The sequence below is a fragment of the Solanum stenotomum genome, chromosome 2 (assembly GCF_019186545.1).
Source record: "Solanum stenotomum isolate F172 chromosome 2, ASM1918654v1, whole genome shotgun sequence".
In the NCBI taxonomy this organism is placed as follows: Eukaryota; Viridiplantae; Streptophyta; class Magnoliopsida; order Solanales; family Solanaceae; genus Solanum; species Solanum stenotomum.
The window spans coordinates 26539480-26558444 of record NC_064283.1 but is presented as its reverse complement, the minus strand read 5'-3'; the positions used below and the strand labels follow the sequence as shown (position 1 = coordinate 26558444).

Sequence of the window (18965 nt, the reverse complement as noted above, 5' to 3'; positions counted from 1 at the left end):
GGGGGAGTGGATAATTTTTTTTTTGTTTTTGGAAAACAAAAAAAATTTAGGGGTCGGTTGGTGGAAGGTGAGGGGGGGGGGAGCGGGGAGTGGGGGTTCCCAGGGGAGGCGGTAAATTGATGTTATGAAGTCCCAGTTCACTTAGTTAAGGAAATATGGAGAGGTTTTAAATGGGTTAGAACCATTTTACCCAAATCATATTTGACCAAATCCATATTTACCCATATTCTATTTGGGTGAATTGTAATCCAAACCATTTTTGCTCAATCCATCAAAATCCGATCCAATCCAACCATTTACCACCCCTATTTATAGCAAACCCTCTCCCTATCTCCCTTGCCTCTCCTCCCTCTCCCTCTCTCTCCGGTCAATAAGAAGAAATCCATTCAAATATATTTGTCCTTTTCCCTTTAAATAATTTACGATCCACGTAAACAACACTTTAACCGGGTCAATTCCCTAAATGGTCACCCAAGTTTAGGGAATTTCCTTGAAATATTATTTATGTTTTATTTAAGACCAAAATATCACTCAACTATCCCTATTTTCTTCCAAATATATTTGACACTCCAAAAGCCTCACTCTCTCCTAGTTGACATGACATGTCATTAAAGTTTTTTTAAAATAATAGACTAATTTAATTCATTAAACTCATTTAACTAAAATAATGATCATATTTTTTTAAAAAAAAAGATATATTAGTTTATTAAGAATAAATTTTCATACTTAAGAATCTTTTATCATAATTAATTTTTTTTTATTTTTTTTATGCGATGAAGAATAGTTTTTTAAAACTTACCATAATGTCATCAATTTTGAATAATTATAAACACATATATTCAAAAAAAAATTGATATACAAATCACTTATGAATGTCAACTTACATCAATTAATCATATATTATATAATAGATCAATAATATTAAAGGTCAATTAACTATTACAAATTAATTAATTGGGTGCTTTGAAATCCATAGATACTTACAATATCTTTTTTTAAAAAAGAAAATAGAAAGTGAATAATAATTATATTAGAATATAAAATTTTGATCTTTATTTATCAATATATTAATCTCATATAATATTTATATTATTGAATTAAAATAGGCAATTCAATTAATTATTACTTGTATTTAATAAATTTGGAATGAGATAAGAATATATATTGTTGTTTAATTGTATGAGAAGTTAAAATATAATATAATATAGAATAAAAGAATAAAAATAAAAATTAAATTAAAAATAATTAAATAATAATTTTCTCTTTCATACTGACTTTTTTGTCAGCCTTACAAATTTATTTGAATACTTTTATGAAAAAAATTGCTTAAAATTTTCAAATAATTTACTTAGGAATTTTAAAAATTACCAGGTAATAATTGCACACAGAGGTTTTTTATTGAATTTTGTTTGGTAAATATATATAAAGGAATTATATTTTTTAATTTTTTTTTATAATTTTCATAATTTCTCATGTAATTTATATATTTGTTTTGTAGAGACATAAGTTTGATGAATTAAATAGGTCTATTATTTTTTAAATGATGATTTATTGACATGACATATCAACTAGAATAGAATGAGACTTTTGAGGTATTTAGTAGTATTGTTTTTTGGATAAAAAATATAATATTATTTACTTTCTATTTTTTCAAAAAATAAATATTGTAAGCATGAATTTCAAATACACAATTAATATTATTGTAATAGTTAATTGGCATTTAATATTATTGATTCATTATACAATTTATGATTAATTGATGTAAATTAGCATTCATGAGTGATTTGTATATCAATATTTTTTTGAATGTATGTGTTCATAAGTATTCAAAATTGATGATATTATAGTACGTTTTAAAAACATACTCTTCATAACATAAAAAAATAAAAAGTTTAATTATGATAAAAGATTCTTAAGTATGAAAATTTTTTCTTAATAAACTAATATATCTTTTTTTTTTAAAAAATATGATCATTATTTTAGTTAAATGAGTTTAATAAATTAAATTAGTTTATTATTAAAAAAAAGACTTTAATGACATGCCAATTATGAAAGAGTGGGACTTTTGGAGTGTCAAATATATTTGGAAGAAAATAATGATAGTCAAATGATATATTGATCCTTAATGAAATATAAATAATATTTCAAAGCAATTGCTAAACTTGAATGAGCATTTAGGAACTCACTCCACTTTAACCATAGCCACAAAAAAACATAGAGCCCAAACTCAAAGAAGGCCATTCACTACACAGTTGCTTCCTTCCTCTTACATTTCCAGTTTTCCACTGCCTCTACTTCCCCATGAATTATCCCCCAAAATAGTATTGAAGTCCAAAATATGCCATTTGCTGCAGCATTAGCAGCACCGTTGGCACCCCAAATCTCTTCACATAAAAAAGTGTGGGCTTCTTCCGGCACAATCAGGAAAAATAGCAATGCCCAAAGACAAAAATTGGAAAAGAATACTCTTCGGAACGTAACAGAGGTAGTTAAAAAGGATGCGGAGTTCATAAGGAAGGGAATCGGCAAGGGGCTGCAATGGGCAAACAAAACCTTTCGCATTCCCAAACTCACTAAGTCACTTGATGATTTCATTTGGCTTCGTCATGTTGAGGAACCGCGGGTCTCTTCAGAGGTTTTTGATGCCCCCTCTTGGCCTCAACCTCATTACCCAGGTTCCTCTTTTTTCTTTCTTTTTGTTGGATTACTTGGAATTTGGTTTCAACTGAAATTATAATGTTTGTACTTTGTTATGTGTAAATCTGTGCTATGTAATGCTGAGTATGTGTTTGATGTTATGTGGGTGGTTGTTTGAAGAATTGCAGCAACACGGTACTTTAGTTTTCTTTCATATTCCCCTATTTTTTGAATTCGTGGGTCACGGTGGGGATTCGATGTGTTTAACCGGAAAATGGTACACTTGAATTTGTCACGAGGTCAAGGATACACGGATTGAGTTAACTTGTTAGTTCGTTTTAAGTAGATAGATATGTTATTGGATAAGTTTATTAAGAACAAAAATGTATTGAAATAAATAAAGGAAACAGGAATGCTCAGATATTTCTTGATTCAGCTTGGTTCCGGGGATAGCTTAGTGCATCAGATTCTGGAATCTGAAACGTAAAATGCTCTTGTTCTTGAGAGCTCAGGCATAGTGAAGAATTCAAATAATAGAAAACTTGGAGCACAAGAGTATCAATGTATTCCATAGTATTGCCAAAAAGTCAACCCTTTACAAGTGAATGAAAACTACTATTTATAGGCAACAAAGATTATATGTCAAGCCAATAGGAATGCTTCACTCGAGCCTTAAAGTACTATACAACAACAACATACCCAGTGGAATCCCACTAAGTGTGAGTTGGGGAGGGTAGAGTGTACGCATACCTTACCACTACCTCACAGAGGTACTGAAAGATCCTCGGCTCAAGTAAATCAAGCCCAAGTAAAAGAAGAAGAAAACAATGAGGAAAGCATAACCGCTAATAAGAAAAACGGTGTAAAGTCTGCAAGGGAGAGACTAACAACTGTAAAATAGTGTAATAATCGAACCACAATAAACAACATATGACAAGAACTACAAGGGTACAACTACTACTACTACAGTGGACACTAACCTTCACAAGGCAAGACAACACTACCTCTACTAACCTTCTACAATCTACCTTAATACGCGACCTCTACTGGTTCCTATCTAGAGTCATGTTCTCGGTAATATGAAGTTATGCCTTGTCCTGTCGAATTACCTCTCTCCATTACTTTTTCAACCTACCTCTTCCCCTCCGCGTACCCCCTACAACTAGCCTCTCGGACCTTATCACTGGGTGTTAGCGCACCTCCTCTGCACACAGTGTTGTAAAAAGCGCAAGGCGAGGCGAGGCGAGGCGACTGCGCTTTTAGTTCCTGAAGCGAGGCGACATTGAAAAGGCTCTCGCTTCTACTGTAGAAGCGAGAAGCGCAAGAAAAGCGAAAGCGCGATAAAGCGCGCTTTTTATGAAAAAGCGCCAATTAGGGTTTTTTTTTAAATGTAAGGTTTTTTTTTTTTTTTAATTTCTGAAAGATACTTACGCGACTAAGAAGCTGCAACTTTTTCTCATCTTCTTTGCGACTGCTGTAGCCTGTAAGTTCTCTTCTTCTTCTCTTCTTCTCTGCGAAGCTGCTGCGATCTGCTACTATTTTTTTTTTTTTTTGGTTGCTGCTGGGTGTTTTTCTATATTTTTATTGCTGCATTTTTTTTTTCCAATTCTGTTTGCTGCTCTGTTTTCAATCTCTATTACTGACCTGTTTTTTTTTTCAATTAATATTACTGCTATGTTTTTTTCAATTCTTTTGCTGCTCTTGTTGAAGAATAGGAGTTTGATTCTTTGTGATTTAATTATGTTTTTGATTTTTTGCTTTATATGTTATGACTTATGAGTATTATTGACTATCTATTTACTTTTAATCTAAGAATATATTACCTCTATTCAGTTATTTAATATTTTTTTATTTTTATACTAAATATCGCTGTATTAAAAAAAAGCGCGCGCTTCGCTTCTCGCTTCTCGCTTTTGTAAAGCGAGCCCTTGTCGCTTTTTTCCGCTTCTCGCTTCTCAAAACACTGTCTGCACATGTCCAAACTAGTTTAGTCTCGCTTCCCTCATCTTGTCCAGTACAGAAGCCACTCTCACATTCTCCTGGATAACATCATTCCTATTCTTATCGCTCTTAGTATGCCCACACATCCATCACAACAACCTCATCTCCGCAACATGCATCTTCTGAACATGTGAGTTCTTGACTAACCAACACTCCATCCTATACAATAAGGACGGTCTAACCACCACTCTGCTGAACTTACCTTTGAGTTTAGGTGGTACCTTCTTATCACACAACTCTAGAGGCAAGCCTCTATGTCATCCATGCTGCTCCAATGCGATGTTGTCCAAACAATAATGTAAATTTTTTTGGGAGTTGGGGAACACAAGACTTGATTCAAAACTTCAACTATCACGATCACGTAACATAAAAGAGAGTTCAACAAGTTGGAAGCGACTAGGGGTGTGTGTAATATCGATGGAGTTTCAACTCAATAGGCAATGACCAACTAGTTACAAACCAATTAACACATGGATAGCATTTGGTCGATACTATATCCAATATTCTCTCAAACTAATGTATACGTATATCTTGGATTCTTCCGAACTTCAAAACCATGCAAACAAAACACCAAGCATTGCTTGAGTGGGTTAGACTATCTGTAGATCTACCCTTATATGAGAAATCAATCAGATTAGACTATCTCTAACTCTAACCCAATGACCAATTTCTCAAGTTCTCACTAATGAAGTCTTACCAACCTTATTTTGCTTTCTCAAGTCAAAATAGAGTTAGGTTCAACCACTGTTTGCAACCATTGATTTTTAGATTAAACCTCGAAGACAACAACAAATCCATGCATAATAGCTGATTTAAGAACTATTTAGTCACTACCCATTCAAGTTTACACCCACATCGTGCACACACATACCCCTAGCAAGAGATTTAGTTACTCATAAATAACAAAATAAAGAATATACCATCAAAGTTATACTCCATTCATAAGGTGTAATCAAATTCAGATCCAAGCTCAGTGAAGTACAATTTGGGTTTTCTTCTTCAGCAACGAAAAACTATTCTTCAATGTCTATTCTCTACTCTCTACTATGCAATAATGAAAACTAACTAGAATATCCCCAATTGGGAAGACCAGAAGAAGATGATAGTACATAATTACACATTCAATAATATCCTTGGAACCTGCCAAAGGAAGCCTTTTCAGCATCAAGTACGAGTTTTCCCCTTTTCTTTCGTCTTTCACTTGTGCTGCAGGTACAAAACCGTCCATAGATGATTGTGGCGCTGTTTCAGTTTGCTCCAAACCAGTGGCACATGCGCCAGACCGACGAAGTGTTGGTTCAAACTGTCAAGCACAGGTGCCTTACACAATGCCTTCCTTCTTAGCCGGCGTTGCACCTGCGGAACATGGTGCACTCCTGCTAGATGTCAGTTCCTTGCCGATGTATTCAGTGATTCTTTAGTTCAAATCCTTCATTCTTCATTTTTCAAGAAATGCCTGTACATAAGAGAACAATGACCTAAAATCCCTTCTAGTAGCATTAAAACATAACAATAATTCATGAATAAAAGTCAAATAAGTTGGTAAAATATCAACTCATCAGGCACCCAAGGGTGTGGGCTAGTGGTTAATGAAGTGGTTGAGAACTGGTTCAAAACTCAATAGAGACAAAAAACACTAGGTGATTCTTCCCATCTGTCCTAGTCTTGGTGGACAGAGCTACTTGGTACCTGTTGTTGGTGGGAGGTGATAGGTACCCCGTGAAATTAGTCGAGGTGCGCAAAAGCTGGCCCGGACACCACGGTCATAAAAAAAATTAAATAAAAACTACCAACTCATCAGTAATCACATTGAAATCCCCTCATACTAGCCATGGGGAGTTCATATGTGAGGCAATATCATACAGGTCATCCCACAATGCAATTTTAGTAGTCCTGTCAGTACCAACATAAGTTATTGTCACAACCAATTCTTGATGATTATTCGAGATGTACTTGGGTTTTCTTAATGAAAGATCGTTCTGAGTTATTTTCTATATTCAAAAGTTTCTTTGCTGAAATACAAAATCAGTTTGGTGTTTCTATTCGTACTTTTCGTAGTGATAATGCCTTAGAATATTTATCATCCCAGTTTCAAGAGTTTATGTCTCACCAAGGAATTATTCACCAAACATCTTGTCCATACACTCCTCAACAAAATGGTGTAGCAGAAAGAAAGAATAGGCATCTCATTGAGACTGCTCGCACTCTCCTCATTGAATCTCATGTTCCGCTGCGTTTTTGGGGAGATGCAGTCCTTTCATCTTGTTATTTAATTAATAGAATGCCCTCATCTTCTATTCAAAATCAGGTTCCACATTCCATACTGTATCCTCAGTTACATCTCTATTCTATCCCTCCTCGTGTATTTGGGAGCACATGCTTTGTTCATAACTTAGCCTCAGGAAAAGATAAATTAACCCCTCGTGCTCTTAAATGTGTCTTTCTTGGTTACTCTTGAGTTCAAAAAGGGTATCGTTGCTACTCACATGATCTCCGCCGATATCTTATGTCTGCCGATGTAACATTCTTTGAATCTCAACCTTACTAAACATCTTCTGATCGTCTTGATGTCTCTGAGGTCTTACCCATACCTCAGGTCTTGCCTATACCGACTTTTAAGGGACCTACGGTTACTTCCCCATCTCCAGTTGCAGTGCCACCACTCCTAACTTATCATCGGCGTCCACGTCCAGCAATAGTCTCAAATGATTCATGTTATGCGCCAGACCCTGCTCCCACTGCGGCCTTGCCTCCTGCTAGCCAATCGATTTCACTTCAAAAAGGTATACGATCTACTTGAATATTAATCCACATTATACTTTCTTGAGTTATCATCGTTTATGTTCACCCCATTATGCCTTTGTATCATCTTTGTCCTCTATTTCCATCCTTAAGACTACAGGAGAAGCACTTTCTCATTCTGGATGGAAGCAGGCTATGATTGATGAGATGACTGCTTTACATTCGAGTGGTACTTAGGAGCTTGTCTCCCTTCCTTCAGGTAAGTCTACTGTTGGTTGTCGTTGGGTTTATGCGGTCAAAATTGGTCCAGATGGTCAAGTCGATCAGCTTAAGGCTCGCCTTGTTGCCAAAGGGTATACTCAAATATTTGGGCTAGATTATAGTGACACTTTCGCTCCTGTGGCCAAAATAGCATCAGTCCGTCTTTTTCTATCTATGGCTGCCGTTCGTCATTGGCCTCTTCATCAGTTGGACATTAAAAATGCTTTTCTACATCGTGATCTTGAGGAAGAAGTCTATATGGAGCAACCACCTGGTTTTGTTGCTCATGGGGAGTCTAGAAACCTCGTATGTCGATTGCGTCAGTCACTCTATGGTCTGTAACAGTCTCCGCGAGCTTGGTTTGGAAAGTTCAGTACAGTAATTCAGGAGTTTGGCATGACTCGTAGTGGAGCTGATCACTCTATGTTCTATCGGCATTCAACACCAAATTTGTGTATTTATTTGGTTGTTTACGTTGATGATATCGTTATCACCAGCAATGATCAAGTTGGTATCGCTAATTTGAAGCAGTATCTCTTTCAGCATTTCCAAACTAAAGACCTCGGCAGACTGAAGTATTTCCTAGGTATTGAGGTTGCTCAGTCTAGATCAGGTATTGTTATTTCTCAACGCAAGTATGCTTTAGACATTCTTGAGGAGACTGGAATGATGGGATGTAAACCTATTGACACTCCTATGGATCCGAATGTTAAACTCCTCCCAGGACAAGGGGATCAACTCAGTAATCCTGAGAGGTATAGACGGTTGGTTGGAAAGTTGAATTATCTCACGGTGACTAGACCGGACATCTCTTTTCCTGTGAGTGTCGTAAGTCAGTTTATGACTTCTCCTTGTGATAGTCATTGGGATGCAGTTGTTCGTATTCTGCGATATATAAAGTCAGTTCCTGGTAAAGGACTACTCTTTGAGGATCAAGGCAATGAGCATATCATCGGATATACAGACGCTGATTGGGCAGGATCACCCTGTGATAGACGTTCCACATCCGGATATTGTGTTTTAGTAGGAGGTAATTTGGTGTCATGGAAGAGTAAGAAACACAGTGTGGTTGCTTGATCTAGTGCAAAAGCAGAATATTGAGCAATGGCTGTAGCAACTTGTGAGCTAGTTTGGATCAAACAGTTGCTTGGAGAACTGAAGTTTGGAGAAATCGGTCATATGGAACTTGTGTGTGATAATCAAGCAGCCCTTCATATCACATCAAATCCAGTGTTTCATGAGAGGACTAAGCACATTGAGATTGATTGTCACTTTGTCAGAGAAAAGATACTCTCAGGAGATATTGTTACTAAATTTCTGAAGTCAAATGATCAACTTGCAGATATCTTCACCAAGTCCCTCACCGGTCCTCGTATTAATTACATTTGTAACAAACTAGTACATATAATTTGTATGCACCAGCTTGAGGGGGAGTGTTAGAATAGAATATGTACATACAATCCTACACAGAATATGAATAGTTTATAGTCTCTTATTTGGTAAGAAATTGTATTGTAGTTTCTATAAATAGAGTTCTCTATGTAATAATTAAAACAACAATTCAATAATATTCTTCTCCAATATTTCTCACAAATAAGAAGACACTTAAACCATCTTTTATATTTTGTGAGTGAATTGCAAGGATTACATTGGGTATGTTGTTGTTGTTGGTAGGGCGGGGCTGGTCAATATTACTTCCTTCAAGGGTAAAGTTGAATGAGAAGATACTTCAACCATCTTTTATATTTTGTGAATGGATTGCAAAGTATTGATCTAAGATTTCAGGGGATGATGGAGTGTAATGGCTAAATGCTAAACTTAAAGGACCTTTTATTCTTTTGAGCCCCAGTATAACATAGAGAAAGTTTTAACCTCTAATCACCAATATTCACTTAATGCTGGTTTTCATTTATAAAATTACCATACTTGTCAAAAAAATATATATAACATAGAGAAAGTTAAAAGAAGGAACTACAAAATCCTTTCCAGTATGTCAGTTTGGTGCATACACTTCAAAGAAGTGGGAGGACCTCAGATCAAGTGTACTCTGTCGACCACTTATGTTCCTCTGGAAATTTTAGTATGTGGTAAGTGGTGCATGGTAATTGTTGTTTTGTTTTTATAATCCACATATTATCATGGTACCCCCAACAAAGTTGGTCACCCTTGAAGAAAAGGAAAAAAAGTTGAGATTGTTGAGAGTTTAACGAAGTTCGAAACAAAAGGAAAATGTTTCTCTATGGCCAGGGTGGGGACTAACCAACTGTTAATTGATCGTATTTATACTGATGTACAACAGTAAGAACATATATTAGTTGGTATTGTGTGTATATTTGCTACGCCAAGCTAGCTCATCATAGGGGTTTCTATTTTAAGAAGGCTTAAGTTCTTCCTTTATTAAGGTAAGGTCCTAGTGTAAAATTACTACTCACTCTGTCCCATATTAACTGATCACCTTTCTAAATATACATGTCCCAAATTACTCGATCACTTAATAAATTAAGATAAAATTAATTAAAATTTTCCTATTTTACCCCTATAATTAATACTCATCATCATGCTTAATGTTCCCATAATTTCTCTTTGGAAGCTTTAAAAAAATTAAAGTTTCTAGAATTTATATTTCCAAAGAGTTCATTAAATACTTAATTACTCCTTTGTACTCTTGCTCTCACCCATTTTGGAGTACTTATAATAGAATTGTTTAAGAACAAGTATACACGTGAACAATCAAAAACAACTCATAAAGTGAGAGTGGAAAGCAGTAACATATAGACTAATAATGTCATAAAAAAAAACAACTCATAAAGTGAGAACATCACTATAATGCGAAGATCAAAAAAAATAATGGAGCGACAAGTTATGATTAATCTGCCAAAATTTGAAGATCCAAAAAATTCCTTGGAAAATTTTTGGAAGAAAAAAGTGTTTCACCATGTATTGATACTGAAATAAATGTGCATAAGTTTCAATAATACCTTTTGTATGCCTTATGTCATCATAAATTATCTTGATATCCATCAATATGGATAAAAGATAAATTAGTCAAATTAATATCTTATTTATGACTTCTTAAGTATTGTGTAAAATGGAAAGTGATCAATTAATATGGGACAGAGGGAGTACTTTCTGATTCTTACTTGATTAATTTTTATGCCCACAAACCTGGCCTCGGAAATTAAAATATTTTGAGCACGAGTTTTTATGGTCCATTGGGCAATTTAAGTTACCATGGGAAAGGATCCCTCCAGTAAAATTTGTTCCATTGGTCAATTTAAGTTACCATGGGGAAAGGATCCCCTCCAGTAAATTTTGGTCCATTGGCCAATTTAAGTTAGCACAATGAAAGGATCCCTGCAGTAAATTTTGCTCGTTTACTCTTTACTGGAGTTATGAATGTGTGCCATGTTTTAAAAATAACTCTTAAACGTTTGAAATAAGTGCATCTTAACACAGTAGACAAATTATATAATAATTTTATTCTTAATACATTGCTCCCTCTGTCCCATATTAACTGCTCACTTTCCATTTTACACAATACTTAAGAAATCATAATAAAGATGATTAATTTGACTAATTTACCCTTTATCCATATTGATGAATATAAAGATAATTTATGATGACATAGGGCATACAAAAGGTATCATTGGAAGTTATGCACCTTTATTTCAATATCAATACATGGAGAAACACTTTTTTCTTCCAAAAATTTTCAAAGGTTTTTGGATCTTCAAATTTTGGCAGATTAATTATAACTTGTCACTCCATTATTTTGTTTGATCTCCGCATTAAATTGATGTTCTCACTTTGTGAGTTGTTTTTTATTGTTCACGTGTATACTTGTTCTTAAACAATTCTATTATAAATACTCCAAAATGAGCAAGAGCAAGACTACAAAGGAGTAATTAAGTATTTAATGAACTCTTTGGAAAGATAAATTCTGAAAACTTTAATTTTGTTTAAGCTTCCAAACAGAAATTATGGGAACATTAAGCATGATGATGAATATTAATTATAGGGGTAAAATAGGAAAATTTTAATTAATTTTATCTTAATTTAGTAAGTGATCAAGTAATTTGGGACATGTATATTTAGAAAGGTGATCAGTTAATATGTATAAACAAGTACAGAGATAATAAATGAATGAAAGAAAAAAAGAACTATTTGTTTTCTGTTTTTCTTGGGTACAATTTATTTTCTGTTGCTATTACGCAAGAAAAGAAGACAAAAAGTCTAAATGAACATTTAAAAAAAATTGAGTTTATAATGTTTGATCCAATCCTTCAAAAGTAATTCTCTTAACACATGTCCATAAATCCGTTGAAGAGAATGGAGCAAAATCCACTGGAGGGGATCCTTTTCCTATTGCAGGGTGGTGGGGAGACCAGGTCATATTTTGTCTTTATCTTATTCCTTATAAAGTTTGTCAAGGCAGGCTCGCAAAAGCTATTTTGTTTCTCTATGACGAGATCTAGGAAATGTTGCTGTCTTTTCTGTATGGCTGTGTGTGTGGTGCGCCAGAATTATGTTTATTACTCATGTCCATCTTCAGGCTGTTGAGTGTAAAAATAAACTTAATGCATCCTTGTCCTACAATATTCGACTTTGAGGCTTGATATCTTTTGACAGAACTATCTGGCATAGACTTGTTTATGGCTGATGTCGAAGCATTGGAGACATATCTTAATTATTTCTACTGCATATCTAAGCGATGGACAAAGCCACTTCCTGAAACATATGATCCGGAACAAGTGTCAGAATATTTCAATTTAAGACCCCATGTAGTGGCTCTTCGTCTGCTTGAGGTAATTGAGATAATTTATTATGACACTTCACTGTGATCTTTGTTCATCATTTCTGTTCAATCAGTCAAATTTTGGTTGATGACCAACAACCTGTTAGGATTTTGCCACACTATAAGTCCAACTAAATTTGGTCACAAGTTATCATGCATCTAGTGTCCTATCTTTTAGAAAAGATATGTTACAGATTCACGCAGAAACTCAATTTAGAAACCTTGTGGGAGCAATTTGGCATGAATTGGAAGTTATTGTTTTTGGTTCAGTCTTTGGGACCAGGGGTACCTGGAAGTTATCCTAGAGTTGTTTTCAAGTCTAGACCTCAAAATATACATATATACCTCATATCATCTGATTAATTCAGTCTATTTACAAAATAAATAAATCATATGCTTAATTCATAGCCGTCAGTTCTTTTACTGCATTCACATCTGAGTATGTGGTTATCTTTACCATTGATAAAGCTCTAGCCTCTTGGAGTTACTTCATTGATCTCCCATAACTACCTTGGTCATACATTAACATTAAAATCCTGAAGTGTCTCCACTTTTGTACTATTAGTTTGAGTAGTGATAGGGCTAAATTGGTCACTTCAATATGCTCCTCTTCCTTAATATTGGCTGTTATCAACCCAATATTGTCTTAATTTTTACTTGCCATTTAAACTTGAAGTCTGTAATTTATATTTTTTAATCATGTCCCCAAAGGGACTAGCAATTTGCATTTGGCAATAACTAAATAAACAGTTTATAGTGGAAGATATGTGACACACGTACTGTGTGCCTCAATTGTAGTTGACAACAAAAACTGTTATATGTTGAAACAGGTCAAACCAGGAACACTTGTCTGGTGTAGGTTTTATGACTTCTTTATTGATAGTTTTCTACTAATATCATGGTAAAAATGGAGAGGAAATAACTTGGACTCCTGGCTTATGTTTAGTTTTGGGCATATTCTCCACTTGTATTCTTTTCTTACGGCTCATCAATCTGTGAAACATTTCTTATTAACTTATCTGTTTCCTCTACATAAAGAGCTGCTAACAAGGTTAATCCGTAGAATTACAATCTTAAGGGGCTTTATGTTTTGTAAGGTATTTGTTGCCTTCACTTCTGCGGCAATCCAAATTAGAATATCTGGACTTCTCCCCACTTCGAATGAAGAGGTCATGAAGGAAACGTCAGACTACATTCTTGGGAAGGTTTTAAAGGAAACGATGCTAAACCTTGGTCCTACTTTTATCAAGAGTAAGTATTAAGGACTACCTTAATTTTAGGTTTGGTACTGTTCAGGGCTCTTAATGAACCATTTCTGTATTCTCTTTTTCTTGTTTGAAGTCATTCAATGACTTGCATATTTAAGTGTATTTCTTTCCTAATCAATAGATACCAGTCTAACATTATTTTCTTATTGTGCAGTTGGTCAGTCTCTCTCAACAAGGCCAGATATAATTGGTTCTGAAATTACAAAGGTTGGTTTACGCACATGCCATCTATACTACTTTTTTCACCATAACTATTCTATCGACCTTCATATTTCCATGCATCATTTTCTACATGTAGTGTATAGGATTTGTTGGTTGGACTCTCTCACTCTTGGTAGTGTTGTTATATGTAATCTCCATCTGTATCATCCAGCTGAATTGACGTCACAGATGATCTAATATTTAGAAGTATTAAAAACTAAAAAAGGTACAATGATAATTAAGCTATGAAGAAAGTTTAGGGCTCAAGAGAAATCATACATGTGGACAACAGAATAGCCTAGTGATAAGGACCCTGCACCTCAAACCATAAGGTTGGGGGTTTGAGTCACCAAAGGAGCAAAAGTGTGAAATGGCCACTGTTCAACTCCTGACTAATAGGGTGAATTTACATGTGGGAGGATAGTTAGGAGTTTGATAATATACCGACTGAAGATCACTTATCAAAAAACAAAAATTATAAAAATCTGAAAGTTGGTTCCGAATAGCAGGCAAGTATCTATATGAACTGAAGTTGTATCTTTTGATTTTACTTCGTTAAAATCTCTTAGAACAGAATCTGTGGGATAATGGTTTATCCAGTTTTGTTTTTCCTTTGAGAATGAGAACATTCGTATTAAGACTTAAGAGCACTAGGACAGTGCTAAAGCCATATATATGAGGACAGATCCAAAAAGGAGCAAAAAACCTAACCAATTACAATTGCCCCATCTGATGTGAAAGGGGCTTGGGCATTCAAAGAAATTAATCCTGGACGTGAAGAATAAAATAAAAAAGGTTTTTCTTGCTTGATTTTTCAAATTTTCTTAGGATTTGGTCTATTCCACACATTTAACTAAGAATAAGAACAAAGGATTTCGAAATTTGAAAAAAAAAATCAAGTCATCAACGGAAAGAGAGGGATTCGTGGAGACGAGTTTTTCAACCCCACATGAACCCAAGAACAATTATGGAAAGCAATAAAAGGTTAGGAAGATTAAGGCAATTGTTGGGGTAAACACACACCTAAGTAATTACTTACCTAAACATATGTAAATGCAACCAATAATCTTAAATCTAGGATAGAAAAATATGTTTAATCTAGAATTGAACTGCAATCGATTTGCTCAAAGACAAAATGAATAGCCTGTATAAGACAAATCCTCAGCACTCTCATATCTCATCATTCCCTCCTTTTTAAAGAAATCCGTCCTCGGGTTTGGTCCTTGCAAAACAATGACGGAAATAAGTATGAAATCACAATTGACCAAACAATACATAACAAAGGCAAGGGAGTTTTACAAATTTCCATTCAATAAACTTTTGTGATATAGCCAAGTATCATAAAAATCAAAGAAGAATATCGTCATATTATAAGCAACATGTATACTTGACTATAAGGAGCAAACTTCTTATTGAATTGATCAAAGCAACCAAAATTTTTAAGAAATGGAACATATGAAGCACACTTGGAAGCATTAACAAATGAAAACATATTTGAGCTATCAAATTAGTCCATTCCCTAATTGACATTTCACCAATTTCATCACAATATATAATAATCCTGAGATCAAACACAAATTTTAATTCCCAAATGCCCAGCTCTCAAAGAGAGTAAATTAAATTCATAATCCAAAATAATCTGCTCTTCACAATAGAGACATTGACAAGCTGTCTGTCAATGGAGAATGCATGGGGGAACCAACAGTGATCAAAGAACAATTCATTAGATACTATCAGAACTTATATGCTGAAAGCCTGAACAGAAAGATGGAGACCGCAATTCAACGTCAGATCCGGTACTATGGTGAATGAGATGGATAACATCATGCTACAAGAACAATTCAGTGAAAAGGAAATAAAAGACTGTGTAATGGCATGTGCAAGGGATAAAGCGCCTGGCCCTGACGGTTACACCATGCATTTTTCATAGCCTGTTGGGATGTGGTCAGTAAAGAAGTAGTTGCAGCAGTGCATAACTTCCATGCTCAGAGCTTTTTTGAAAAAAGTTTCCATGTGACCATAGCACTGATCCCAAAAAAGATGGGGGCAAAGGAGTTGAAGGACTTCAGACCCATAAGTCTAATAGAGAAGCATTTACAAGATTCTATCAAAAGTTCCGACTGAAAGGCTCAAGAAAGTAGTTTCCAAGCTGGTGGATGTTCACAATTGGCCTTTATAAAAGGCAGACAAATCATGGATGCAATTTTGATTGCAAATGAGTGTGTGGATGTCAGAAAGATCAGCAAGGTCCCAGGTGTCTTATGTAAGTTCTATATTGAGAAAGCCTACGACCACCTTCATTGGGGATTCCTCTGGAAGACCTTATAGAATATGGGTTTTGGTGAAAAATGGATGAAATTCTGCATCACGAGTGTGAGGTTTTCCATTCTGATAAATGGATCTCCTTCTGCATTCTTCCCATCTAAGAGAGGATTGAGACAAGGGGACCCCCATCCTCTTTTCTCTTTATTCTGGCAATGGAAGGACTAAATGACATGCACAGGACAACTCAAATAAAAGGATAGATAAGAGGTTTCAATGCCAACATGAATGATGGACAGGACTGGCCATATCACATTTACATTATGCTCATGACACCCTGATTTTTTTGTGATGCAGAGAGCTCCCAACTTAAGTATTTAAGAATTATCTTGATATGGTTTGAAGCCATCTCAGGTTTACACATTACCTGGGGGAAAAACTTCATTTACCCAGTTAATAAGGTGTCCAATATAAATGGGTTAGCAAATATTCTAGGGGAAAGATAGGAGAACTTCCCAAAGTGTACTTTGGTATGCCTCTGGGGATAAGAGCAAGTCAAAAAGCATATGGTACAATGTTCTAGAGAAATGTGAGAAGCTAGTGAATTGGAAAAGAAAATATTTGTCTCTAGGTGGAAGGGGAACACTCGTCAACAGTGTGTTGGATGCCATGCATACATACATGATCTCAATTTTCCCAATGCCTGCAAATGTGATTGACAGAATGGATGCCATCAGAAATAATTTTTTGTGGCAAGGGAATTGTGATCCTAATGATCACAAATTTCATCTTGTAAAGTGGGATCAAGTCATTCAAAGCAAAAAAGAAGGGGGTCTAGGTATACGGAATCTAAAGCTGCAAAATCAGAGCCTTCTGATGAAATGGCTACGCAGATTTGCATCACAGTAACAAGCACTGTGGAAGGAGACAATCAAGGCTAGTTTTGGAATGGAGACCAAATGGACTACCTACATGCCCACAGAACCTTATGGGACTGGAGTATGGAGGTCTATCAGAAGTCAATGGATCAGTTTTGCTAACAGCTGCAAAATCAAGGTAGGAAATGGGGGAAAACACTGTTTTGGGAAGATGTGTGGGTTGGACAGGAAACTTTGAAGAACAAGTATCCTAACCTGTTCAACCTGAGACTTCGAAAGGTATACACAATCAGACAAATGAGAGACAATCAGGGGTGGGATCTCAGGTTTAGAAGGGACTTGAACGATTGGGAAATTAACAAAGTGGCTCAACTACTCAATACTCTGGAGCAATACAAAAAATTAAACTCCAACGGGGACAATCTATTTTAGCTACTAGACAAGCAAGGCAGATTTTCAGTTGGTTCAGCTTACAAGAGATCACAAATCTCAGTCTCACAGTGTGGTAGTTGGCCATGGAAGATGATCTAGAAAGTCAAGGTACCCTTCAAGGTAGTATGTTTCACTTGGCTACTTGCCAAAAAAGCCACACTCACCCAAGACAACCTTATGAAAAGAGGTTCTCAAATTTGCTCTAGAGGCTCTTTTTGTGAATGTAAGATTGAGACAATAAACCATCTCTTTCTACATTGTAGAGAGACTATGAAGTTATGACAGATTTCCATTAATTTAAGAGGCATAAGCTGGACTGTGCCAAGGAGCATCAAAGAGGCTTTAGCTTGTTGGAATAGAGATGGGAATCAGTCAGGACACAAGGAGAGATGGAAGATTTGCCCAGCCTACATTTGGTGGACTATATGGATGGAAAGGAATCAGAAGTGCTTCGAAAACAAGAGATGCTCTCTGTAGAAACTAAAGATGAACTGTCTAGGCGTTTGTTTTGGTGTAAACACAAATATCCACAAGGAGAAGAGGATATTACTAGTATTCTAAATTATTTATGAAGCATTAGTAGGGTCACTTCTCTCTCTGTAATTTTGCTGTAAGTATTACTGGAATACTTTCTGAGTATTCCTTTGTTCATAATAGAAGTTACCTTTTTTTAATAAAAAAATAAAGACATAGTAGCCTATTTATATTAGGGTTCATTAACTAAGCAAAAATATTAAAATACCCTTTTACTTAGGGCTTCCCAATTTAAGACCAAAGAAATGGGTCTTCTTTCTTCTTTGGGGTTTCCAATTGTCTTGAACCTTGTTCTTCACTCTTTTAGTATCCACATAAGCATATTATGGATCTTGAAGCTCGGAAAGAACCCTCCAATTTCATGATGACCATCTCGTATGCCCCCATTACTATCAAATCATTAAAGAATCCTCCTCCTATTTAGACATTATTTACACCAAAACTGAAACAGAAGTAGACACTTCATCTTAATAATCTGCAAGTGGCTGCTACTTACTTCATAAACTCTAGAATTTCTCTCCCTCCAAATTGCCCACTATATATAAGCAGGAACCAATCTCCACCATTTCTTCCGTCCGGCCATTTCCACCTCTTAAGGAAATCAACAGAGTTTGCAGGCATACACCATTTGATCTTCATAATGTTTAGAAAGAGTTGATACAGATGGTCAGTAAAGAGCAATTAAATGGAACACATTCTAGTTCAGTTAAAGACCTTCATCTCATGCATGAACCAAGTCACTTCAAAGTTCAAATCTCATATGCACATCTCTAATTTTGCCAAAGTTGTTAATCTGATACAGCTGAAGAGGTGCTGTTCAAGTTAACATTAATAAGATGCTAGTGATTAAATGTGTAAAGATGATTACATGTTACGTGAAATTTTTCTTTTTCTTGATTAAGAAGAAGACTAAGCTATCAGTTATATTCTAATTAACTTTCAAGCTGAGATATG

At 35.3% G+C, this 18965-nt stretch overlaps 1 protein-coding gene across 1 annotated transcript in view; it reads left to right on the top strand.

Moving 5' to 3' along the window:
- Positions 1 to 2233: 2233 nt before the first annotated feature.
- LOC125855854 (uncharacterized) overlaps positions 2234 to 18965 on the top strand; it is a 254955-nt gene continuing 238223 nt past the window's right edge. Inside the window, exons 1-4 of the mRNA XM_049535530.1 lie at positions 2234 to 2675; positions 12271 to 12446; positions 13534 to 13687; positions 13859 to 13911. Of these exons, the coding sequence (XP_049391487.1) occupies positions 2339 to 2675; positions 12271 to 12446; positions 13534 to 13687; positions 13859 to 13911 (720 nt within the window). The 5' untranslated portion in view covers positions 2234 to 2338. The remainder of the gene's footprint in view (positions 2676 to 12270; positions 12447 to 13533; positions 13688 to 13858; positions 13912 to 18965) is intronic.